The sequence below is a fragment of the Rattus norvegicus genome, chromosome 19 (genome assembly GCF_021556685.1).
Source record: "Rattus norvegicus strain SHRSP/BbbUtx chromosome 19, alternate assembly SHRSP_T2T, whole genome shotgun sequence".
Classification (NCBI taxonomy): Eukaryota; Metazoa; Chordata; class Mammalia; order Rodentia; family Muridae; genus Rattus; species Rattus norvegicus.
This window is the reverse complement of record NC_141552.1, coordinates 14,403,247-14,430,182: the sequence shown is the minus strand read 5'-3', so window position 1 is coordinate 14,430,182 and position 26,936 is coordinate 14,403,247. Positions and strand designations below refer to the sequence as shown.

Genomic DNA, 26,936 nt, shown 5'->3' with positions numbered 1-26,936 from the left:
GATGGGTCTATGGTTCTAGGTAACTGTGTAGAAGAGGAGTGACTTAAGTGGAATCCATGTGGTGGGAGGCCATTGACTACCCTGAGGCCTGTTGCCCCACCAAAAGGAGATCCTAGAGGTGTGAGGTGGGAATGGGTATGTGTGGGTGGGGGAACACTGTCATATAGGCAAAGCTGAGCAGAAATGGGATGTAAGATTTGATGAGGGGAGTCTGGAAAGCGGGAAAACATTTGAAATATAAATAAATAAAATAACCAATTAATAAAAAAATAGCTGAAAATAAAATAGAAAGTGAAAAGGTAAAAGAAAACTTACACCAAAACAAAACTAAAGAAATCCCTGTAGTGTATTGCTCTAATTCTGCTTTTATTTAATGCTAATTTGTGGAACTCAAGACTGGTTAACCCCAAAGAAGCTGACCCTGCTCCCAGTCAACTGTGATTATGAAGAAGCCAACAGCCAACAGCTGCACAGCAGAGAGATGGGGGAGGTGAGCTTTGAGGGCTTTGCTAGAGAGGATCATGAGGAGGGAAGAAGGAAGAAGAAGCTGCCAAAGAATAAAGGAAGAACGTGTGTGATGGAGAAGAGAGAGGAAGAGGACAGCAGCCATGGTTAAGGGAGAGGAGAGCATGGTCCTGAGGGCTGTCCAAGGGGAACAAAGAGCAGCCAAGATGCTACACAGTCAGTAAGAGTTGAGCGTTATTGTTTGGAAAGTAGATCTGATACCATGGAGGGCAGGCAGCTGCCCAGCTACTGTGCTGATTAGGGCATAGTATACATAAATTTAACACAATGTGTATAACCAGTAAGACAGCGCTGTAGAGGATCCTAAAAGGATTACTTTAGTTTGAAGGGAAGGATAAAATGCCAGAGGAAACAAGAAATAATTTAATAAAACTATGACAGTCAATCAAAAGAAGCCAATAAAAACCACAAAAATTAACAAAATGACAAAATTTAATACATAGTTTTAAATAATCGGGGGCTGGGGATTTAGCTCAGTGGTAGAGTGCTTACTTAGGAAGCACAAGGCCCTGGGTTCGGTCCCCAGCTCCGAAAAAAAGAACCAAAAAAAAAATAATATTTGCATGTCACTAAACTCAATTCCCCAGTAAACAGACATACATTTAGCCAGAAACAGGATCACCATCATGAGAGATGTAGAGGATATACTAGGGAAACAGACTAAGACACAGGTCCCTATAGCAATTCTATGCAGTTTCTCTATCAATAAAAACCAGCAAGTTCTAGAGGTAAATGTCTGTGTTAGTGCTGACCTACACCACCAGACATATATTTTCTTTCAAGTAAATAACAAAATAATGGGGCTTACAATGTAATCAAATATCCTGAAACATGAGTTTGCAGTGTTCCCTACACTTTTTAAATCAAGTCTGACTGCCATTTTGTTTGTTTCCAATCCTGTCTGAGTGCATCATCAAGGGAATCCCAAGGGAAATCAGAAATGGGTTCTTGAAGCTGTTGCACAGGGCCAGTATAGACCTAAATACCACAGAGGAAACCTTGACTCTTATCACAAGGTACCATTCACCATCCCTCTTGTCACATAATTTATGGCAAGATGTCACCTCTCCTGACCTTAGCTTCTTCTCCTAAATGATGCTGAAGGGAAGATTTGGTGTCAAGGGGTCTGGATTCAAACCACACCAACACTGAATTCATGTAAATAGGTGTAGTTCATTGAATGCACACACCAATACAGTTCAACCAGAGCAACAGCTCACAACTGTGTACTGGACATTGCTATGGCCCAGCTCATTGCAAGACCCACATGGGCTCATGCACAAGTGCTGGAAATGCTGCTGTCTATGGCCCTGACTCAGGCCATTTTACACATAATTGTTCTTATTTTCCTGGATTCTAATGGGTCCTATGTGAAACTCATAGTTGGGGAACTTGTTAAGATTAACAAATCTCATAACATACAGAACATAACAGGGTATGTGACCAGCACCACACAGTTCAATGTCAGATTTTTTTGTTTTTCTTATTTGTTTCTTGGCATCCATGATGTGGAGGCATATTACAGAACAATAGGAAAGAGCTGGCTGCTGTGTAACAAATTTGCTGCTATTAAGGTAGGTACGGGGGCAAGATCTCAGCAGTAGCCCTTAAGATGGGAAGGAGATGATGTGTTTGATAACTGAAAGGAACTGCCTCAGCTGTGTTTCTCTGCCTGCTCAGTGCCCATTCAACATCACTCTGTCCCTGAAGAGGAACTCAAGGTCTGCCCCCTGCTGCCTGTGAGCCAGGACTAGGCACAGAAAGGCAAGGCCATGGTGCTGGTTTCCAATCCCTCAGTAATGCTGGATTTCCAATAATGTACTTGTATACACAAATACAGTGCGGTAAGTTACAATAGATACTAATCATTTCTCATATAGGGCAGCAGTTGATTGACTACAACTAATTCTATTTAAGAAAAGAGAAAGAAACCTGGCTCTTGTGGAAATATACAAAGAAATATCTATGGTGGTGGGGAATGAATTCTGCCATGGACTGAACTCAGAAAAGAGGGGTTGGGAGAAGGATGCATGGTTAAATAGCCCACCAGGTTCACATTGTGTCAACTTGATTTAATCTAAGGACAAAGAAGTGGAGTTTCTCTGATCGCTTTCTTCTAATCCCTTTAAAGCATCACTGGGGTTTGAACTCAGAACTTCACACTTCTTGATGAGGCAACAACACTCAAGGAAGCTTGAGACTGTCATAGGCACAGTATTATGCTACATATACAGAGTAGAAAATACTAAGATGTTCAGATGGTGGTATCCATTTGTATGCACTCTTAATGTGGACCTAAGGAAAGAGAGAGATCAAGGTCCTTAGAATAGAAAGATCAGTTCCAGTTTTTTTTTCTACCATTCCAAACTGAACGGCTGGTAGGGAGAGAATGGTAGATAATCGAGAATTAGTAGATGATGCTTTGAATGAAGTGTGGGTTTCTGTGCTGGTTTTAGACAGGATCTCAAGTATCACATGTTGCCCTCTCCCTGGTTGGCCAGGTTCACTCTGAGCTCAGATGAACCTCCTTCCACTTTCCAATACATAGGCTTACAAGAGTGGCCTCCAAGGACTGTGAGGACAGCATTAGCCTTTGACAGTTGAGGTGTGTAACCCACAACTATAGTTTTAGCCACGTTTTCCCATATCTACCAGCTATTTCAGATTGTTGCTGTTAGATGCCTGACAATCAAGGACGCAGAAAAATACCGTGATAGAGAGCAAGGACATGGTGATCACATCCTTGCCTCTTCTGTATGTTCTGGATGAGGTTTGTTAAAATTCCAATATTGCAAAAATTTTTATATATGGCCCATCACATTAAGGGTCACTGTGCACTGTTCTATCTAAAATGGCCTAATCAGAACTGACTACCAGATAACACTTCCTGCAATCTTCATATGAGAGAGAAGCTTGAGCTTTTTGTTTTGACTTTTTCTCTCCTCTTTCTTTCTTATTTTTTGCTATATAAGTTGCTATATGAATTTGCCCCCAAAATTTGAACTACGGAAGTGATCTATCAGTGTTAATGTGTGCATTCTATAAAGTATTCATTTTTTACTATGATAGGTGGTTTTGTGTTTGGTGGGGTGGCCATTTCCCAGTGTACAGGTGCTGGGACCTTGCTCTATCCACTTAATGGATAAGCACCATTTAGCCGTTTATGTGCATCCCCTATATCTCTTGACTATTTTATTTTTCTGATAAAAGCACATGATGTATCTTACTCAGGCCTGTGAGCAGTGCTCCTTTGGCAACATTGGTAAAGAGAAGAGAACCCCACAAGCAGCATGAGGTTCCCTTCAATCGTGGTCCCAATATTGCACTTTCCTCTGCCAACTGGTCTCCACACTTTTCCTAGCACCATAAAGACTTCAACTCTTTCTCCTAAGGAATATTCTGGCAATTGTCGATTGCTAAGCACATGACTTCATGAGTGTTCCCCTAATACACACCCATGTTGTAAACTACCATGCGGACTATTTCTTGATGTGATTTAAAGCACCTGTACAAAATGAGACAAAGAGAACTTTTGACTGCATATTCAAGCTGGTATGAAATCTCCGGAAGTTTTAATGGCTAACATTGGTGAATGAGGACAATTTGAGTTAGTGAGACATTTTTGGGCAAGATTTGACAGGAAACATTCATTTAGATGCATAAGAATTACTAAGGTTTTTATAATCAAGCCTTGAGGAAAATTTGGCTTTGGAAGCAGGAGATGCTCAGTGGCTCTGCCCCAGGAAAGTCTCCTGGAAAGGGCACCTCTGCTTATGCTCAGTACAGGGAGAACATTAGCAGGGAGGCAAAGTCTGCTCCCCATGACATCAGCTGTCCCTTCTTGGACATTCTATTGTCTCCTAGAGAGTTCTGGCATCCTCTGTGATGTCACCAGTGTTGTAGTGACAACCAGTGCCCTAGTTTCTCTCAGTCTGAGTCTGGCGGTTATAAGCTAAGACATGTTTTCCGGTCTTCGCAAGCGTTTTGGGAGGGGGAATGTCGATTCTGGAGAGACTAGAGTGAAGGAGTCTGGCCTTTGTCTCAAAGTAATGATGGACAAAGACAGCACTTCTGGGGATTGTTTAGTAAGTTCTGGGCAGTATATTTTGAGCTTCCTGTCAGGGTGGCTGCAGGCTTAAGGTGACCTTTCTAGCCATGGGCCACAACAACTGGAGCATCTGAAAAGGAATTGAATTTCCATGAATATTACAATTTCTTAAAATCAAGGATTTCAGAATTTTAGTTTCCCATCCCCACTGGGAGGATATGGTAAGGCTAATGCTATTATACTGTGAACTCCTGGCCTTTATTTTTCAGTTCATTTGTTATGTTACATTGATATAAAAACACCATCAGGAGTCATGGAGGGTCCACCTTTTCTGAGTTTAGACAGGGCAGTAATGTATTTCACTATCATTGCTTCTTTAAATACAGTGGATATCTGACAGTAGGAACAGGGAGAGATTGTGCTCCAGGCAATAACCTTATGTTCTTAGACCTTCTCTGATTTCTTCTAATTGCAGGGTCATCCTTAGCTTTATATATTAGAGGTTGTGTGTTACAAACATTTTTCTAAAATACCAAAACTATTTGGAACGTGTAGACCAAGATTCAGCCTGTAACCCATTGGCACTTCGGGGGTTTGGTATTTCAAATAGGGGAATTGATAAGTGTGTTGACCATGTCCTCCCTGGAAATGCGTTTTAAATCCAAAGATATTGGCCTAGAATATCAGGGTAGGACATCTGAGTGTCTCCAATCACTCAAGTCTTGTGGATGGTGAATTTATCATCTGAGTTCTGAAACCACAGGGGTGAGGGTCCTGAACCAGCTGTACCCTGTTCAGCTGATAATATCCAGGAGAAGCCATCTTTGTGGTACATGTAAGCACGTGATGTCCGGCATAGGGAACACCTGGCTGCTTACAACTCTTGGTCTCTATAGAGTAGTGGGAGAACTGAGATCCACTGAGGAGGTCTCTTAAGCATAGACCAATCACCTAGTAGTGACACTGGGTTCCAGGCTTGTTCTCCTGTTTAGGCCTCACTGTGGTCTATGTACACTCTATGCATTCTCCCCATGCAGGTTCACTTGTGTTCTTCTACCTACAGACGCTGGGAGAGAAACATCATCCCCTGGAACTGAGCTAAGCAAGAAGCAGGCCAAGAAGTAAAATAAGAGGTGGATTTAAGAGCTGCAGCTCATTACAGAGGAGCGAAACAACCTGAGAGATCGCCTGATGTTTGTGACAGAGAGATCCATGAAGAACAGGTATGAATCGCTCCAAACGCTCTTGTTCCATTCCTGGGTGTTCAATGTCACCTTCATCTTATCCTTTTAAGGTTTTGGGTTCTAGAAAGCTGTGTCTCTGTAACGACCCCTTTTTAAACCTCACCTCCCATATAGAGGAGATTCAGAACCTGACCCTTCCTGAGGAGCGAGATGGAAAATGGACTCATCTGCTTCCATTTATTGAAAAGCAGAACTTGTGGTCTGAATGAAGAATTCGGGGATAAAGTCAGGGAGAGTGAGTGTCTAGTGTGCATTTGCAAAGCCCTTGACAGATGGTGGCTTTGCAAGATTGTAATTGCAGTGAGTTTATGGTGAGTCTCTGTACGTGCTAGGCAGGGGACTGAGTGCTGGAAGATCCAGGCAGCAGCCTGAGGGGCCTGGTCCCAAACTGTTCATCTCAATGCTTGACTAGAAGGTCTCAGGCTCAGGCCTGTTTGTTATTGTCTGTGTGTCTTGCCCTCTGAGACAGCAATGGTGCATGCAATTTCTCCTGGTTGTCACAGTGCTGTCTGTTTCCATATTTCTCTTTCTCTTTCTCTGACTCTGTTTACATTTCTCTTATTTGTGGCTGTGTCTCAGTCTGTGTATGTTCATGTGCACACATCCAAATGCATATGTACAACATTTATATGTTTATATTTCCCTCCAAATTTGAGTCTACGGGTCTATGTCTTGGCCTGAGTATTTACCCATGCTACACTTTCATGGAGATGTGAGTGCTTTGTTCTGGGAGCCCCACTGTCAACAGCACAATTATTTGACTGTGTGGTCACATTTGTCTGTAAAGTTGTATCCATTGGGCAGATTATTATTTTGTGGCCAGATGTGATCTCTACTCCATAATTATGTGTAATGCCTGTCTCTACACTATTAGTTATTCAGAATGAATAATTCTTGTTGTCAAAGCAGGAAAAATCAAATCACATTTTCTGGGTGTGTAGGGGAGTGCCCGGAAGAGCTGTGGCTGAGGCTTTTGATAACATAACTGTCTTGGCTCCAGGTCCAGTCTTCTGTATTGAACAATGGGAGCCAGGAAACCCTCCATCTGGATGCTGAGCTTCCGGTGTCCTGGCCCCAGAATAACGTTTCTGAAGCTGAAGAAGATCCCAATATATAGAATTCAGAAGGTGTCCTTCCAGGGCTGGGGTAGTACAGGACCCACCCTGAGTTCATATATTCCTAAATGCTGATGTTCATTGGATTCTATCATTTGGGGCCAGGCCACACTTCAGGCCAAATCCATATTATGAAGACCTGGAGAGAATGGAGGAGGCGGTCATGTCAATTCTGCACAACTTAGATATGGAGAACACTGAGATCCATGGGAACAGCCATAAGCTGAAGAAGGAGATTACCTTCTCTACGTAAGTCCTGGTCAGAAAGGCTATCACCTGTGGAATGGCCATTTCTGATTTCTTTGTTCTGGATTGGACGGTCTTCAGCTATGAGTCTATCTCTTGTGCTGTTTACACATCAGTGTGCCAGGGTCATTAGGACTCAGCTTTCAGTTCCACAAAAGAATGTGCCTCATCCCAGGATTGTCTAGGCATCTTCATAAGTCTCTAGATAGAACAGCACTGATTGAAGTCAGCAGAAGGTTATTAGGCTGAACGGGGCCTCTGGTGTCATACCAGGTTTTACAAAACTCAGTGTGTGGACCACATGGTTAGAATGACCTTCTCTTGGTTCTACTGACCTCCTTTGAGGGTGTTTGCCCACTCCTAATTGATGTTGCCCCCGTGCATTGGGCTTTCATGGATAGTTGTAGATCCATGTTCTTTTTGAGAGATTTGGACCCTATTGATGCTTGGGCCATCAAAAAAATTTCTTCTTCCCTGAATTGGCTGTTTACTGTTTCTGCAGCAGCCTTATATGTATCAAGATGTATTCTATGTCTTCATGGGTATATGGGTTCTAGGGTTGTTAGTGGAACTTGGAAGTAGGAATGGGAGAAAGGGGCAGCAAGATCTTACTATGCAGAATGTATTTCCAGTAACCTGCTCAGCCGCTCCTGATGGAGAACACATGTATGAAGAACTTCGTCACATCTATGCAGGAGAGCAAGGTGGTACAGATTGATTGTGCACTGATACAGAAATATTTGATTGAATTGAACAAGAATGATAAATATGAATAGGAGATGACCAGAAACCGCCAGACCCCAGCAATATCTGGTAGGAATAAGCAGCTGTGTGAGCTTAACAATATCTGATACCATTTTCCAATTTCATACATCTTTGCTTTCCCCTACAATCTTTCTAATTTACACTCCCAACGAGCCAACCATGGCCTGTAATGGAATTGTTCATTGCTCTGTCTATGTACAAGTATTCTGGGAAGTTAACCACTTTTCAGAAACTGAACTATTGGCAAGTATATTTTGCTTCTCTTTTTGAAGCTGCAGTCCACAAATGGTGACAGATGAATAACATATCATATTATGGCATGACTGTGTGATATGCTATGTAGAGTTTTGAACAAGGTCTTGGTCCTGTGACAAATGACATTTTGTGGTCATGTGACCTCCTAGGTAGGAAGCACCTTTGTGGGATAAGAACCAATTGCAAATGTTGAATTCATCCTTGTCATTGACTTTTATCTTGGTGACATATGGACATCTCCTTTCTTCCTGCAACCCAATGAGGTCTCTTCCCATTGCCCTGTGCTTGGTTTGCACTGGTATAAGTCTGGGTCCCAGATTGGCAGCCCACATCACTGTGAGGCTTGCTGGAGATTTTCCCTGCCCGCAGAGTTAACAACAATGATATTAGTTAAAAGGTCCAGGTCGACTGTCCAATAGAACTGCGGTGGTAGAAGGCAGCATTCTGACAGCTGGCTAGCATTTCCCCACCAAATCAGTGTCTGAAAAACTGCCTTCCTCTCCCAGGTCTCAGAAAGTGCAAGACTGCTGGAATTGGACACGGACCAGGAAGAGGACTCCTGAAGAATAAGTTGCTTTCTCAGGAGTCCCCTGCTGACAAACATCCTGACTATTAACAACATGTTTTGGATGAATATTCTTCCTCATAGTTAATTTGTCATTGCTTAGAGACCCTAAATTTATATATCACTAAGCCAGCCTGACTGATTGAGGTCTTACTCACTTTCCTCTTTAGAAATCACCACTTGAGAGACAACTTGGGGGACCGCCTTTCATTATGTATGCTAGAGGAGAAAGAGCAATACATCTGTGCTTCTAAATGTTTGTTAAGAATATGATGTTTAGAAATATTTTGTTATGATTTTCATTGAAGTTTTCTATTTGTTGTTTCATAGTTATATGCTCTTGTTATTATTTTTCATTTTTAAAATACTTTTAAATATTTATATTAATTCATTTTAATCCTGTTTTGTTGTAAATTGTATTTCTTATCAATAAAAATTGATTTTAATCTCTTGACTCTTAAGACCATCATACTTATTCAAGGGTTCTTTCTGCTCCTGTGGACTTAGAACTGACAGCTGGAGATGGATCTCTGCATGTTCCAGGGAGCCTTGGCTAAATAGTGAATTCAAAGCCAGCAAGGGGTACCCAGTGTGAAGTGTCTTCTGTGTGGATAATGTGGCTGTCTCTCAGATGCACACTTTACTATGTAATCACTGCCATACTTTACCCATACTGTCATGTGTTCTGCTCACCTTAACATATAACAGTCTGCAGCTCACATTCATTGTTGACCCTGTGCCCCACATATTGAGTAATATACACTCATTGCTGTACAGCTACAGAAAAATTGACAACATTCTCAAAGGAATACAGAAGTCATCCTAATGGAGAACCATGTGCTTCAGCTTTTCTTGCAATACAGCATCGATATTTACCCCAGAGATTATGACCTTCAATGTCATGCTGGGAAACAGGTTTTGACAGATGCTCTTGTCCTTGACCAGAAGTATGCTGTGTTTTTATTGATGTAGATTAGACTTAGTTTTATCATTTATGTCAATGGGTCTTTTTTTCTACAGTCTGTCTGTGGCCTGTCCTGGGTGAATTTCCCTCATAGTCCAAAGGAAGGAATCCCATTCCCCGTTGTATATTATTGTTAGGGACCACGTGGTTCCTCTGAGAGAACAGCCGATGCTCTAATCTGTGAGTCCTCACCCCAGCTTCTTCAGGTGGCTTTTGTCTTTCCAGGGCATGTGCTGTATTAGGTGGACAGGATCACCTCCAATTAAATAGAGAGATCTCAGGAGATGTGTATTCACAGGAAACTTACTGAGCTGTGCCTGCTCAATGTGCTAGGTTGCCAGGCATCCCTACAGGGCTCTGGTGTTCCCACTGCTCATTGTGGGTCAGGATCATCCTCCAGCATCACTTAGTGTCCATATTAGAGCAGATCTTTCACCTATTATCAATGAGGACCATGTATATTATTCACATCTGATAAAATACAGAATAGAAACTAACTTGCTGTAGGCCAGCTTGGCATAATGAATTCTTTTGATTGTTAGCAAGAAACTTATCTTTATCTAAGCAGTTTAGGGAGGAACCTCAAGGGCATCCATAGTGAATGCAGCCTACAGCTGTGAACACAGGTTTCTTTTGGAGAGCAGGCCTGTGCAAGCCCAGAACCGAGGTGGGACAGTTCAAGCTACCCTTTTTCCACGACCAATCTCGGATCACATTAAGACAGTATTTCTTCCAGGTGATGGATTTCCAATTTATGGAATTGAACTAACTTACTGAGAGTGGAGGTGACTCAGAGAGTTAATGTACAGAAGGAATAATCCAGAATGTCCACAAAAGCTTGCTGTCACCCCAGGGCTTTTAAAAGCTCAGCACCTAGAGAACTAATGTAGTCTTTGGTTATTCTCAAGCTTAGGTCTTCTACTCATTATAAGCTGACCATGACACAAAAAGAGTCATCTGTGTCACAATAGAAACTAGTTGTCACTAGATTAACACCACACTATCACATCACTACCGTGTTTGAGGTTCTCAGTTACTATCTAAGAACCTGGAGGTGGCCTGGGTCTTGCTACACATACCCATAATTTATGTCCACATTGTCAGCTGAGAGTCTTCATACAGCCTGCTCTGTAATTTTGTAGAAGATTAATAGTGTTCTAGTGAGCACAATGTGATTAGGAAATCAGGGGATCCCAGGAGCCTCTCTGACTTCTAGCCCTCCATGCACTGTCAGATGCAGCCAGAGGACAAGGGGCTGTCGGTTCCAGGACTCTCCACATCCCTGCTGGGGTGCCATGCCCAGCCTGGAGAGTGAGGGTCGGTCCTGCTGTCCCCAGTCCCTCATGCCCAGAGCCTATCCACTGGCTGGCTGGGCTTGGCTTTCCTGTGCCTGGCCTTCCTTTGCCCATCCCTGCCCTGCCTTGCCCTGCCCTGTTGACTCTCACTACTTAGGCCAAAGAATTTGAGATTTGGGCTCCCTGGCCCTGCATTCAGAGCCTCTGGGAAGCAAGGAGACACAAAGGGACAGACCCCAGGCCTGGCCCTGGAGTCCTGCATCTCCCCCTACCCAGAGGTGTATTCCACAGTTCTCCACTCCAAGTTTAGTTTTCAGGGACCCCAGCAGGTGGCGCTCTTTGCTGAGCCTCACATGTGAGCCTGGGATAGTGGTGGGATGTAAAGTGCTGGAAGTCTTTCAGAAAATTCAGGCTTTTCTCAAACTCTCTGACCATCCAGTGCCCTCCCTGGTTCACCCACCCTGTGGAAGGTGGGAATCCACTTTTCGATGTCCTGTGTGACTTTCCCTGCAGACTGGGCTCTCCTGCAGGAGATGCTTTCACATGCTTCTTTAAAAGCACCTGTTCCTCAGACATAGATCAGCTGTGAAAACAGGCTTCTTCAAGTCAGTGTGCGAGCTCCCCCTCCCAGCTCAGAGCTGCAACACCATAGGATCCTCCAGCCCCAGTGCTGGGTGAGTCCCCCAAAGGACTTAGAGCAAAGTGCCCCTTCTGAGAAGTGACTTAGAACAGAAGGTTCAGAAGTGACAGTCAACCCCCAAGTGCTTCTTCCAGGAGAAAGCAACCAGCTGTCCCTTTGAAACAGTGGTGGCTCCCACATGACCCAGTTCTGTGATTGGAGAAGATTTCCTGGTACTTTGTTGCCCAGTCACAGTGGGGATACATTCTTGATCCATGCTCATTCCTACAAGAAAAGGTCCTCCTCCCCACCCAGGCCTTGAGGTGAACCCAGGTACTTAAAGATCAACGGACCAGAGAGAACAGAATGCAGTCCAGGGGAGAGGAGAGGCCAGAATGATCTTAAAGCAGAGAAAAGCCCCATATCGGCCATCTAACAACTTTAGGGTTTGTGCATATTGTGTACTTCAGAACCTTAACGTCACATTTTCTGATAACACTGTTAGGAGAAGCAGAAGTCTACTGTGGGTGGGATTGTCCCAGGCAGGTAGGGGATCTGACTCTGCAGGCCTGGCCACCCTCTGTGTTCTCCTGAAAATAATTGTTGGTCAGCTGTCAATCTGAAGTGAGAATTTTTTTTAAATTTATTTAATACTTAATAATAATTCTTTGGTTTCCGGGCAAACATCCCCTCCCCCCTCCCCTTCCTTATGGGTGTTCCCCTCCCAACCCTCCCCCCATTGCCACCCTCCCCCCAACAGTCTAGTTCACTGGGGGTTCAGTCTTAGCAGGACCCAGGGCTTCCCCTTCCACTGGTGCTCTTACTAGGATATTCATTGCTACCTATGAGGTCAGAGTCCAGGGTCAGTCCATGTATAGTCTTTAGGTAGTGGCTTAGTCCCTGGAAGCTCTGGTTGCTTGGCATTGTTGTACATATGGGGTCTCGAGCCCCTTCAAGCTCTTCCAGTTCTTTCTCTGATTCCTTCAACGGGGGTCCTATTCTCAGTTCAGTGGTTTGCTGCTGGCATTCGCCTCTGTATTTGTTGTATTCTGGCTGTGTCTCTCAGGAGCGATCTACATCCGGCTCCTGTCAGTCTGCACTTCTTTGCTTCATCCATCTTGTCTAATTGGGTGGCTGTATATGTATGGGCTACATGTGGGGCAGGCTCTGAATGGGTGTTCCTTCAGTCTCTGTTTTAATCTTTGCCTCTCTCTTCCCTGCCAAGGGTATTCTTGTTCCCCTTTTAGAGAAGGAGTGAAGCATTCACATTTTGATCATCCGTCTTGAGTTTCATTTGTTCTAGGCATCTAGGGTAATTCAAGCATTTGGGCTAATAGCCACTTATCAGTGAGTGCATACCATGTATGTCTTTCTGTGATTGGGTTACCTCACTCAGGATGATATTTTCCAGTTCCAGTGAGAATTGTTTTTTGTCAACTCAAACGGATGATATTTCAAGTCTCACACACTATGTGACTTTACACACAGGGGACTTGAACTTACTTCTAGAGAAGTAACTATGGGCCGTCAGAGGGAAACCATTCTTGACTTTAGCATTCTGTCTGTATAACAGTCTACAGGGACTGGCTTCCTGGACAGACATGTTCAAGCAGACTCACATTGTTATGGGGAAAACCTGAGGCAAGAAATGTCCTGGGGACAGTGATTTCAGATTGTGCCTTTAGCCGGGAATCTCTGTTGTCATTAAGGCCTGCTAAATCATGTAACTAGTTCAGGGCATCTCTGCTCTGACAACTGTTCCGGGTTCTCCTGAGAAGAAGGCCTTACTTTAAAAGTATTTCACAGAGCAATGTTTCTCAACCTGTGGGTCACGACCCCTTCCCAGCCCCTTTTTTTCTGATACTTTCCCTATCAGATATGTTGCATATTATGACTTACAAGAACAGCAATATTAGTTACAAAGTCGTAATGAAATAATTTTGTGGTGGGGGTCACCACAGCATGAAGATCTGTATTAAAGGGTTACATCATTAGGAGGGATTTGAACCACTGCCATAGAAGCTGACAGATGGGAACAGACTCCTCAGATGAGTAGAGACCCATGGCAAGGGATACCGTGTCACACCCTAGAACCCAGTGGCAGAATCTACCCCAGGAGTCTGTGGGTCACCTTGTCTTAAATTCTTCCAGGGTCAAGAATAGCATTGATCATCTCAGCAGAGTCAGCTTGCACAGCCACATCAGGCCCATGGCTTCCCTTTACAGAGAAGGATGTGGGTCTAAGTGACAGACAGTGAGACTGAGGGGACCCTGACACTCATTTGCTTTGAGCTGTGGTTTCTTCACCTGTAAACTGGAGGTGTTTCTGCTGAATTGGGTTGTTGTGGAGATTAACAGAACATACAACCTGCTCAGTGTCTGCCTGGCATGGACACCTGCTGGTTAAATGGAAGTTGTCCATGGTGATGCATTTAAAAGAAGAATCTCTAGCCCCATAGTGTTAGATCCCGGGTTGTGGGGAGAAAGTGTGGCGGCAATCCCAAGATGGCGCCCGGGACAGCTGCCAAGTCTTATGACTAGCACCTGACTTCCTCATACATCCAAAAGTAAGCCACGCCCATCGTGAGAGCTGCGCAGGCGCACCATGACACAAGATCAGGCCATTTGGCGTGGACCTATGAACTGAGACTATGTAGACTGGACTGATGGGGCGTGGTTACTGGTTTTTTAGTAGGGAGTGTCCTTGGGGGTAGAAGATTGCTGCTTGCATGCAGAAAGAAAGGTTCCTGAATAAACTACTTTGAGAAGAACTTCGTGGTGTCTCTCCTATCTGCAGGACGGAGACGGAGACGACACCGGTGCCATACAGGTATTGTAAGCATTTTGTGACTCTACGACCACCTCAGATTAAACCTGAAGGCTCTTGTTTAAAATTAAAAAAAAAAGAATCAAGTATAAATTACTAATATGAAAAAATCATAATCAGAATTGAGGTAATTCCTGTGAAGACATTTAGTTTTTCATTATTTTCTCCTTGAGGACTTCTCAATTGTCTTTCCAAAATGTGATGGCCACACAAATGGTTCCCAGCGGGTGTGATCTCTCTGTCCATGGGCCTTCCCAAAAGCTGCAGAGCCAATGTGTTGTTTTACAACACAAAATTCCAGACATTAAGTTTACCAATGAAGTCTCAGGAATCAGATGCTGAAGTCAAGTAAAGCTCCCAACTGTCCTTCCTAATTCACTGACCTCTCAGAAGAAGAGCATTCCTGTTCCCTCTGCACACTTTCTTAAAAATCCTTCAATTCAAAGACTTTCCATTGCATTAGTCATCTTCATTTCCTTTCAAGATATGCCTTGATCTCCTCTGGACCTAAGTGCACGTTTTACCTTTGCAATGAAGGTGTGTAGTAGGTGAGTCATATGGTAATAAAGTCCATGTTTGCAGTAAACAAACAACTTTTTCTTTAAATGTCTGTGCCATGGCAATGCTATACCACACACTAGTTTTTCACTAAATAATACATTCATAGAGATCACCGTGTGATCTAATATTTTGTAACATAACTTAGTAATGTTCTCTCTATTATAGAAATCAAGTTCTCTCATGTGTATTCTGGTCTTTTTTCTGTCCTGTCTGAGTACATCATCATGGGAATCCCAAGGAACATCAAACCTGGGCTTTTGAAACTGTTGCATGTGGCCAACCGGGAACCAAAACCACCCAGGAGACTACTGATACTTGACACACATCAATTCCCCTCCCTATTTTCATATAGTTTATGGGAAGAGGTCACCATTGCTGACCATGTCTCATTATCCAACGTGCTACTAAATAGAACAGTTGGGGTAAAGGAGGTCACCCACAAAGCACAACACACCCATCTCAGATAAACATGTATGGTTCATTGAATCCAAACATCAATGAATTTCAGGACACAATTAAATGTCGAAACCTAAGGATAATAGATAGAGAAGAGAATTAAGATGTCTAGTTCATAGGTCCAGTAAACACCTTCAACAAATCATAGCAGAAAACTTCCATAAGGTAAAGAAAGAAAAGACCATAAAGGTACAACAAGCTTACAGAACATCAAATTAATTATACCAGAAAGAATTCCTGCATTCACACAATAATTAAAACACTAAATGCACAGATCAAAGAAAGAACATTAATAGGTGTAAGGTATTGAAGAGTTAAATTTCAAAAAGTCAGTCACAAACAAAGTCCTGACATGCCTAAGAGATTTTGAGATAGGGTTCACTGACCCGGCTATCAGCCCCCAAGGACACTGGCCATCTGAAGCCACCCTTTCCCCTTCCTTCACTCCCTGAGGATTAGTCATCCCCCTGCTGAGTGAGATGAGTCACCCTACACACATTGCTGAGATGCTAGATTACACGTATTCTCTGCTGATGTAACTCCGCGACAAAAGTAACTGTGCACCATTTGAATCAGCCAATCATGTGTAACCACGCGAAATCCCCTGGCTTTCCCTATATAAACCCCTGCCTTTAGAGGCTCAAGGACGGCTCCATGAGATACATGTCGGCCCGAGATCTCTTTAATAAAGCTACCTCTTGTTGTTACATCAAGATCCGCTATGCGTGTTTCCTGGGGCACACCATCCCGAGACTGGAGCGAGAGTCTCTCCAAATTTGGGGTTCTTTCAGTATAAATATCCAGTAACAAAAAAATTCAGACGTATCTGAATTACACCAGACTTCACAACAGAGACTCTAAAGGTCAGAAAATCTTGGGCAGATGTAATGCAGACGCAGGCTCCTATATCCAGCATAATCCTCAACCACCATAAATGGAGAAACCAAGATATTTCTTGTCAAAACCAAATTTAATGAATAATTTTTTTTCCGGAGCGGAGGACCGAGCCAAGGGCCTTGAGCTTGCCAGGCAAGCGTTCTACCACTCAGCTAAATACCCAACCCTACAAAACCAAATATAAACAATACTTTTCTCTAAGAAAGCACAACAGAGGATAATAGGAGGAAAACTCCAAGACAATGAGCTAAACTATAACCAAGAAAAACCAAGAAATTAATCATCTCTCAATAATTTCAAAAAAGAGAAGCACACAAACATAATTTCACCTACAACCAGAAAAAGAAGAAAATGCAGCAATCATTGGCTTTAATATCTGATCAGATCGTCTTTCCCTAATCCCCAAGCTCCTAGGGGCCAAACTGCCAGCCAAAGTGTATGCAAGGATGCTCTATGGTTAAAGGTGAGGCCTATTGCCCCACCAAACACAGATCCTAGAGGAGTGAGGTGGGGATGGATATGTGTGGGTGCAGGAGCACTGTCACATAGGCAAAGCTGAGCAGAAATGGAATGTAAGGTATGATGAGGGGAGTGTGGAAAGTAGGAAAATATTTGAAATGTAAATAAATAAAATAACCGATTAATAATAAATAGCCAAAAACAAAATAACAAGTAAAAAGGTAAATAAAAATTAAACCAAACCAACCAAACAAACAAACAAAAATCCCTGTAGTGTATTGGCCTAATGCTGCTTGTATTTTAATGCTAATTTGTAGAACTCAAGACTGGTTAACCCCAAATAACTGACCCTGCTCCCAGTTAACTGTGATTATAAAGAAGCCAACAGCCAACAGCAGCACAGCAGAGAGATGGGGGAGGTGAGCTTTGAGGGCTTTGCTAGAGAGGATCATGAGGAGGGAAGAAGGAAGAAGAAGCTGCCAGAGAATAAAGGAAGAACATGTGTGATGGAGAGGAGAGAGGAAGAGGACAGCAGCCATGGTTAAGGGAGAGGAGTGCCTGGTCCTGAGGGCTGTCCAAGGGGAACAAAGAGCAGCCAAGATGCTACACAGTAGTAAGAGCAGCTCTCAGGCGAGCAGAGATCAGCAGAGACCCCAGACCAATAAGCTACGCAAGCATAACTCCATCCAAACTCCCTCTCAATATCCGTGTCCTCCATGGGCCTGGCCTTAGCGTGTGTCCTGTGTCAGCACATGTGTCTGTCTCAGCTGACATCACTCTGCCCATCAGCCCGAGTCCAAGGAAACAGTGAGAAACTACGCAGCCCACCAGAAGGGTTTTTGCTGTGGTTCTATGAAGTCCCAACAAATGCAGCTCAATTACAGAATGCAAGGCAGACCAATGCATGTGTGTCCTTAGTGCAGAACCCTTCATCACGTGTCCCTTCACATGCGTCCTTTAGCAGAACATCCTTTTACCTGTGTCTCCTTCAGTGAAACGTTCCTTCACACATCTGCCTTAGCCTTTCACCTGTGTCCACTTCAGGGAACCACTCCTTCAGGTGTAGAATTTCTCAAGATTAGCAAACCGCATACAGAACATTCAGAACAAAGCAAGGTGTGTGGTCAGCATGTCCTTGAGCCAAGTCCCTTCTCCTCGTCAGTGATGGCAGGCGTGTTACAGCAACAATATGAAATGGCTGGCAGACATGGAACAAAATGGCAAAGGCATTCTGGGGGATGTCAGACCATACCAGCCAGCAGGTCAACTGAATTTTTAAGTTTTGATGTTACAAGTGAATATACTTGACCTTCAAACACTGAGAGAGCCCATTATAATATGAACTATATGAACTAGGTCAAGACCACCTCTAGGGCAAAGGCCCTCAGCCTGGGGGTCGTGACCCACACAGGGTCTCCTATCAGATAGTTTACACTACAATAAAGATTCATTACAGTAGCAAATTTACAGTTGTGAAGTAGCGACAAAATAATTTTGTAGTTGGGGTCACCACAGCATGAGGAACTGTTTTAAAGGGTTGAGGCCATAGGAAGGTTGAGAAACACTGCTCTAGGAATTTATGTTTTCTTTCTCTTTCATATTTTTCAGACAGAATCTCAAATTGTAGCCAAGATTGGCTTGGCTTGGAACATGTGTGTAGTTCATGCTGGCATCAGACTTATGGCAATTCTCCTGCTTCAGCCTCCTACTCAGGAGCCTACCAGGGTGAGATCACAACCACGGGTAATGTGATTGCTGTTCTTGGCTGTCAACTTGAGTGTACCTGGAATTAACTAATGCCAAATGGCTTGATGCCCTGTGAGGGGGAGATCTCTCTCTCTCTCTCTCTCTCTCTCTCTCTCTCTCTCTCTCTGTCTCTCTCTCTCTTACTCTCTCTCCTTCCTTCTTTCTGTTTTCCTCTCTTCAACCCCCTCCTCTTGGTCCTCCTCCTCTTCTTTGTTTTTTTTTTGAGACAGGGTTTCCCTGTGTAGCTCTGGCTGTCCTGGAATTCATTTTGTAGACCAGGCTGGCCTTGAACTCAGAGATCCACCTGCCTCTACCTCCTGGATGCTAAGGCTAAAGGCATAAGCACCATTGTATTTTTTTTCTTAATTAAATTTTCTGAAGCAAGAAGACCTACTTGTAATCCAAATCTTGGAGATCAGAAGATAAATCTTTAATTCAGATCTTTTGAGATGGAAAGGCCCACCTCTAATGTGGACCACACCTTCTTTTTTCTTTTTATTTTTTTCATCTTTATTAACTTGAGTATTTCTTATTTACATTTCGATTGTTATTCCCCTTCCCGATTTCCAGGCCAACATCCCTCAACCCTTTCCCCTCCCCTTCTATTTGTGTGTTCCCCTCCCCATCCTTCCCCCATTAGCGCCCTCCCCCCAACAATCATGTTCACTGGGGGTTCAGTCTTGGCAGGACCAAGGGTTTCCCCTTCCACTGGTGCTCTTACTAGGCTATTCATTGGTACGTATGAACTTGGAGTCCAGGGTCAGTCCATGTATAGTCTTTGGGTAGTGGCTTAGTCCCTGGAAGCTCTGGTTGGTTGGAATTGTTGTTCATATGGGGTCTTAACCCCCTTCAAGCTCTTCCAGTCCTTTCTCTGATTACTTCAACGGGGGCCCGGTTCACAGATCAGTGGTTTAATGATGGCATTCAGCTACATATTTGCCGTATTCTGGCTGTGTCTCTCAGGAGAGATCTACATCCAGTTCCTGTCGGCTTGCACTTCTTTGCTTCATCCATCTTATCTAATATCTGTATAGGTATGGGCCACATGTGGGGCAGGCTCTGAATGGGTGTTCCTTCTGCCTCTGTTCTAAACTTTGCCTCCCTATTCCCTGCCAAGGGTATTCTTGTTCCCCTTTTAAAGAAGGAGTAAAGCATTCCATTTTGGTCATCCTTCTTGATTTTCATGTGTTCTGTGCATCTGGGGTAATTCAAGCATTTGTGCTAATATCCACTTATCAATGAGTGCATACCATGTGTGCTTTTCTGTGATTGGGTTACCTCACTCAGGATGATATTTTCCAGTTCCATCCATTTGCCTATGAATTTCATAAAGTCATTGTTTTTGATAGCTGAGTAATATTCCATTGTGTAGATGTACCACATTTTCTGTATCCATTCCTCTGTTGAAGGGCATCTGGGTTCTTTCCAGCTTCTAGCTATTATAAATAAGGCTGCTATGAACATAGTGGAGCATGTGTCTTTGTTATATGTTGGGGCATCTTTTGGTTATATGCCCAAGAGAGGTATAGCTGGATCCTCAGGTAGTTCAATGTCCAATTTTCTGAGGAATCTCCAGACTGATTTCCAGAATGGTTGTACCAGTCTGCAATCCCACCAACAATGGAGGAGTGTTCCTCTTTCTCCACATCCTTGCCAGCATTTGCTGTCACCTTAGTTTTTGATCTTAGCCATTCTGACTGGTGTGAGGTGAAATCTCAGGGTTGTTTTGATTTGCATTTCCCTTGTGACTAAAGATGTTGAACATTTCTTTCGGTGTTTCTCAGCCATTCGGCATTCCTCAGCTGTGAATTCTTTGTTTAGCTCTGAGCCCCATTTTTTAAATAGTGTTATTTGTCTCCGTGAGGTCTAACTTCTTGAGTTCTTTGTATATTTTGGATATAAGCCCTCTATCTGTTGTAGGATTGGTAAAGATCTTTACCCAATCCATTGGTTGTTGTTTAGACCACACCTTCTGCTGGCTCATATCAAGGACATGGAAGAAGGAAGTTTGCTTTATTAATTCGCCTACTTCTTCAGGATTACTGCATGTACTGAAGACCAGCTTAAATATCCAGCCTTATGGACAAAACCGTTGGAGTCCAGGGGTTGCCCCATAAACCACACAAACTCTGACCTCACTTAGACAGGGATGGTTTATTGAATGCCCACCCTAAGACTGATCATCAGAGACATAGCTGAGAATTTGTCAGGCTACGACCCTGGACATTTTTCTATGTCAGTTTATAAAGACTAAAACTGTGAGGTCATAGGCAGGTGCTGGAAGGGCTGTCTGGTTGTCAGCCCTGACTCAAGCCATTTTAGACAACAAAGGTTCATACTGACTTTTTATCTGTTTAAAGATTTATTTATTTATATATAAGTACACTGTAGCTGTCTGCAGACACACCAGAAGGGGGCATCAGGTCTCATTACAGATGGTTGTGAGCCACCACGTGGTTGCTGGGATTTGAACTCAGGACCTCCGGAAGAGCAGTCAGTGCTCTTAACCATGGAGCCATCACTGCAGCCCTCATATTGACCTTTAATTTTATTGGTCCTACATGAAGCTTATAATTATGAAATTTAAGATTAAGAAACCTCACAACATAAAGAACTTCCTTCCAGTGGTTCCGGAATGGGTGGGTGGGGGAGCACCCTCGAAGAGGCTGGGGAAGGGGGTGGAATGCAGGGTTATTGTAGGGGAAACTGGAGAGGGGGTTAACATATGAAATGCAAATAAACAAAATAACCAATAAAAAAAAACATACACAAGTTATGTGATCATTCCTGACCCTGCTCTGAGTTAAATTATTTTCAGACAATCATGACAGACAGACATAGTACAGCAAGAATATGAACTATCTGGCAGGCATGGAACAAAATGGCTACAGCTATGCTAGGGGGATTGGCTTCAACAGGGGCAACTACTGCAATTTGGACCTTCCATTCCTTGTTGAATTAGCTGTACCACAGCCTATACACCATTCTAATAAATTTTCTTTCTCTATATACAGTCATTCTAGGAGGGATGATTGGTTATGCATTGTTAAATGCAATGCTGATCATTAAACCCCATCACTTCCACAGCAATATGTAAGTTACTGAACAACTGAACAAAAATTAAAATTTACTGCATTTATTGCGTGTGTCAGCAAGCATAGGGAACACTTGGTTGCTTACATCTCTTGGTCTCTATAGAGTAGTGGGAGAACTGAGACCCACTGAGGAGGTCTCTTAAGCATAGACCAAATTCCTTGCAGTGACACTGGATTCCAGGCTTGTTGTCCTGTTTAGGCCTCATTGTGGTCTATGTACATACACTCTATGCATTCTCCCCATGCAGGTTCACATGGACTGAATTCAGAAAGGTGGGGATGGCAGAAAGATGCATGGTTAAATAGCCCACCAGGTTCACATTGTATCAGCTTGATTTAATCTAAGGACAAAGAAGTGGAGTTTCTCTGATGGCTTGCTTCTAAACCCTTGAAAGGATCACTGGGGTTTGACCTCAGTACTTCATACTTCTTGCTGGGTCAGCGAAACTCAAGGAAACTTGAGATTGCCATAGGCACAGTATTATGCTAGATATACTGAGTAGGTGATACTAAGATGTTCAGATGGTCATACCCATTTGCATGAGTTCTTAATGTACACCTAAGGTAAGAGAGATCAAGGTCTTCAGAATAGGAAGATCATTTCCAGTTCTTTTCTACAGTTCCAGTCTGAAAGACTGGTAGGGAGAGAATGGTAGATAATCGAGAATTGGTGGATGATGCTTTGAATGCAGGGTGGGTTTCTGTGCTGGTTTAGACAGGGTCTCAAGTATCCCATGTTGCCCTCTTCCTAGCTGGCCAGGTTCACTTTGAGCTCAGATAAACCTGCTTCTACTTTCCAGTAGACAGTCTTACAAGAGTGGCCTCCAGGGACTGTGAGGACAGCATTAGCCTTTGACAGTTGAGGTGTGTAACCCACAACTATAGTTTTGTTATAGCCACTTTGTTCCATGTCTACCAGCTATTTCAGATTGTTGCTGTCTATGCCTGACAATCACGGACACAGAAAAATAACCTGATAGAGAGCAAGGACATGGTGATCACATCCTTTCCTGTTCTGTATGTTCTGGATGAGGCTTGTTAAAATTCCAATATTGCAGAAAGCTTTATATAGGACCCATCACATTAAGCATCACTGTGCACTGTTCTATCTAAAATGGCCTAATCAGAACTGACCACCAGATCACACTTCCTGCAATACTCATATGAGAAGCTTGAGCTTTTTGTTTTGACTTTTTTCTTTCTTTCTTATTTTTTGCTGTATAAGTTGAGAGGAAGATATTTGGGGCCATGGATCTGCCCCCAAAATCTGGGGTATGGATCTGATCAATCAGTGTTGGTGTGTGCACTCAATACAGTATCCATTTTTTTACTGTGACAGATACTTTTGTGTTTGTGGGGAAGCCCATGACCCAGAGCACAAGTGCTGGGTCCTTGCTCTATCCACGTAGTGATGTGTATAGCCTCGTCCTACACCTTTATCTGCACCCCCTATATCTCTTGACTATTTTATTTTTTTGATAGAAGCTCAGCTTCTGATAGAAGGCCTGTCAGCAGTGCTCCTTTGGCGACATTAGCGCAGAGATGAGAACCCCACAAGCAGCATGAGGTTCCCTTCATTGGTGGCTCCAATATTGCACTTTCCTCTGCCAACTGGTCTCCACACTGTTCCTAGCACCATAAAGACTTCAACTCTTTCAACTAAGGAATTTTCTGGCAATTGTCAATTGCTAAGCACATGACTTCATGAGTGTTCCCCTAACACACACGCATGTTGTAACCTACCATGCAGACTACTTCTTGATGTGATATAAAGCACCTGTACATAATGAGACAGGAGAACTTTTGACTGCATATTCAATCTGGTGTGAAATCTCCGGAAGTTTTAATGGCTAACATTGGTGAATGAGGAAAATTTGAGTTAGGATGAGACATTTTGGGGCAAGATATGGAAGGAAACATTCATTTAGATGCATAAGAATTACTAAGGTTTTTATAATCAAGCCTTGAGGAAAATTTGGCTTTGGAAGCAGGAGATGCTCAGTGGCTCTGCCCCAGGAAAGTCTCCTGGAAAGGGCACCTCAGCTTATGCTCAGTACAGGGAGAACATTACCAGGGAGGCAAAGTCTGCTCCCCATGACATCAGCTGTCCCTTCTTGGACATTCTATTGTCTCCTAGAGAGTTCTGGCATCCTCTGTGATGTCACCAGTGTTGTAGTGACGACCAGTGCCCTAGTTTCTCTCAGTCTGAGTCTGGCGGTTACAAGCTAAGACATGTTTTCCCGTCTTCGCAAGCATTTTCGGAGGGGGAATGTCGATTCTGGAGAGACTAAAGTGAAGGAGTCTAGCCTTTCGTCTCAAAGTAATGATGGACAAAGACAGCACTTCTGGGGAATGTTGAGTAAGTTCTGGGCAGTGTATTTTGAGCTTCCTGCCAGGGGGGCTGCAGGCTTAAGCTGACCTTTCTAGCAATGGGCCACAACAACTGGAGCATCTGAAAAGGAATTGAATTTCCATGAATATCACAATTCCTGAAAGTCAGGATTTCAGAACTTTAGTTTCCCCATCCCCACTGGGAGGATATGGTAAGGCCAATGCTACTATTCTGTGAACTTCTGGTCTTTACTTTTACAGTGCATTTGTTATGTTACATTGTATAATAACACCATCAGGAGTCATGGAGGGTCCTCCTTTTCTGTGTTAGACAGGGCAGCAATGTACTTCACTATCATTGCTTCTTTAAATACAGTGGATATCTGACAGTAGGAACAGGGGGAGAATTGTGCTCCAGGCAATAACCTTATGTTCTTAGACCTCCTCTGATTTCTTCTAACTGGCAGGGTCATCGTTAGCTTTATATATTAGAGGTTGTGTGTTACAAACATGATTCTAAAATACCAAAAGTATTTGGAACATGTGGACCAAGATTCATCCTGTAACCTATTGGAACTTCTCGGGCATTTGGTATTTCAAATAGGGGAACTGATAAGTCTGTTGACCATGTCCTCCATGGAAATGTGTTTTTAATCCAAAGTTGTTGGCCTAGAGTATCAGGGTAGGACATCTGAGTGTCTCCAATCACTCAAGTCTTGTGGGTGGTGAATTTATCATCTGAGTTCGAACCCACAGGGGTGAGGGTCCTGAAACCAAGCTGTACCCTGTTCAGCTGATGATAATCCTGGAGAAGCCATCTCCGTGGTCCATGTAAGCATCTGATGTCCGGAATAGGGAACACCTGGCTGCTTACATCTCTTGGTGTCGATAGAGTAGTGGGAGAACTGAGATCCACTGATGAGGCCTCTTAAGCATAGACCAATCGCCTAGCAGTGACACTGGGTTCCAGGCTTGTTCTCCTGTTTAGGCCTAACTGTGGTCTATGTACACTCTATGCATTCTCCCCATGCAGGTTCACTTGTGTTCTTCTACCTACAGACGCTGGGAGAGAAACATCATCCCCTGGCACTGAACTAAGCGAGAATCAGGCCAAGAAGGAAAAGGAGAAGCTGATTAAAGAGCTGCAGCTCATTACCGAGGAGAGAAATGACCTGAGAGATCGCCTGAGGTTTCTGACAGAGAGATCCATGAAGAACAGGTATGAATTGCTCCAAATGCTCTTGTTTCATTCCTGGGTCTGCAAGGTCACCTTCTTCTTATCCTATTAAGGTTTTGGGTTCTAGAAAGCTGTGCCTCCCTAACCACCCTGTGCTAAACCTCACCTCCCATATAGAGGAGATTCAGAACCTTGACCCTTCCTGAGGAGCAAGATGGAAAATGGACTCATCTGCTTCAATTTATTGAAAAGCAGATCTTGTGGTCTGAATGAAGAATTCGGGGATAAAGTCAGGGAGAGTGAGTGTCTAGTGTGCATTTGCAAAGCCCTTGACAGCTGGTGGCTTTGCAAGATTGTAATTGCAGTGAGTTTATGGTGAGTCTCTGTACTTGCTAGGCAGGGGACTCAGTGCTGGAAGATCCAGGCAGCAGCCCGAGGGGCCTGTTCCCAAACTGTTCATCTCAATGCTTGACTAGAAGGTCTCAGACTCAGGCCTGTTTGTTATTGTCTGTGTGTCTTGCACTCTGAGACAGCAATGGTGCATGCATTTATCCTGGTTCTCACAGTGCTCTCTGTTTCCATATTTGTTTTTCTCTTTCTCTGATTCTGTTAACTTTTCTCTTTTTTTTGTGGGTGTGTCTCAGTCTGTGAGTCTGTATGTGCATACATCCAAATGCATATGCACAACTTTTAAATGTTTATATTTCCCTCCACACCTGGAATCTAGGGGTCTATGTCTTAGCCTGAGTATTTACCTGTAACACATTCATGGTGATGTGAATGCTTTGTTCTGGGAGCCCCACTGTCAACAGCACAGTGCTTTGCCTATGTGATCACGATTGTCTGTTTATTTGTATTCCTTGTGCAGATTATAATTTTGTGTTGATATGTGGTCTCTTGTCAAAACAGGAGAAAAGAAATCACAGGTTTCTGGGTGTGTTGGGTGGGGGAGCATGGAGAGGTGTGGCCTAGGCTCTTGATAGCTCAACTGGCTTGACTGCAGATTTCCTCTTGGTTGAACAACGGGAGCCAGGGAAGCCTCCATCTGGATGCCGAGATTCTGGTGTCCTGGACGCAGAAAAACACGTTTCTGAAGCTGAAGAAGATCCAATATGTAGAATTCAGAAGGTGTCCTTCCAGGACTGGTGTAGTACAGGACCCACCCTGAGTTCATATATTCCTAAATGCTGATGTTCATTGGATTCTATCATTTGGTGCCAGGCCACACTTCAGGCCAAATCCATATTATGAAGACCTGGAGAGAATGGAGGAGGCAGTCATGTGAATTCTGCACAACTTAGAGATGGAGAACACTGAAATCCATGAGAACAACCATAAGCTGCAGAAGGAGATTACCTTCTCTAGGTAAGTCCTGGTCAGAAATGCTATCACCTGTGGAATGGCCATTTCTGACTTTCTTTGTTCTGGATTGGACGGTCTTCAGCTCTGGTTCTATCTCTTGTGCTGTTTACACATCAGTGTGCCAGGGTCATTAAGACTCAGTTTTCAGTTCCATAAAAGACTGTTCCTCATCCCAGGATTGTCTAGGCATCTTCAGAAGGCTCTAGATAGAACAGCACTGATTGAAGTCAGCAGAAGGTTATTAGGCTGACCTGGACCTATGGTGTCATACCAGGTTTTACAAAACTCAGTGTGTGGACCACATGGTTAGCATGACCTTCTCTTGGTTCTACTGACCTCCTTTGAGGCTGTTTGCCCACTACTAATTGATGTTGCCCCCATGCA

The 26,936-nt window shown here is 43.5% G+C and overlaps 1 protein-coding gene and 1 long non-coding RNA gene across 3 annotated transcripts in view; one reads left to right on the top strand and one right to left on the bottom strand.

Annotated features, from left to right (window-relative positions):
* Positions 1-23,503: 23,503 nt before the first annotated feature.
* Positions 23,504-26,936, bottom strand: part of LOC147998822 (uncharacterized) — a 28,228-nt gene continuing 24,795 nt past the window's right edge. The window contains exon 5 of one of the 2 annotated variants that reach the window (XR_015643778.1): positions 23,504-24,134. This is a non-coding gene — a long non-coding RNA (uncharacterized LOC147998822). Of the gene's footprint in view, positions 24,135-25,413; positions 26,446-26,936 lie in introns of those variants that run through there. The other variant, XR_015643777.1, reaches the window with a different exon arrangement.
* LOC134483397 (uncharacterized) lies at positions 23,875-26,555 on the top strand. Its single transcript, XM_087595505.1, has 2 exons — positions 23,875-24,041; positions 25,073-26,555. The coding sequence occupies exons 1-2, from the start codon at positions 23,915-23,917 to the stop codon at positions 25,300-25,302; spliced, it is 357 nt and encodes a 118-aa protein (XP_087451631.1). The 5' UTR covers positions 23,875-23,914; the 3' UTR covers positions 25,303-26,555.

Bases quoted from the DNA above. Each gene is read 5' to 3' on its own strand.
- LOC134483397 (XM_087595505.1), top strand. From the start codon at position 23,915: ATGTTTTCCCGTCTTCGCAAGCATTTTCGGAGGGGGAATGTCGATTCT. The intron at 24,042-25,072 runs GTAAGTTCTGGG...TTCTACCTACAG, and splicing joins GCACTTCTGGGGAATGTTGA to ACGCTGGGAGAGAAACATCA.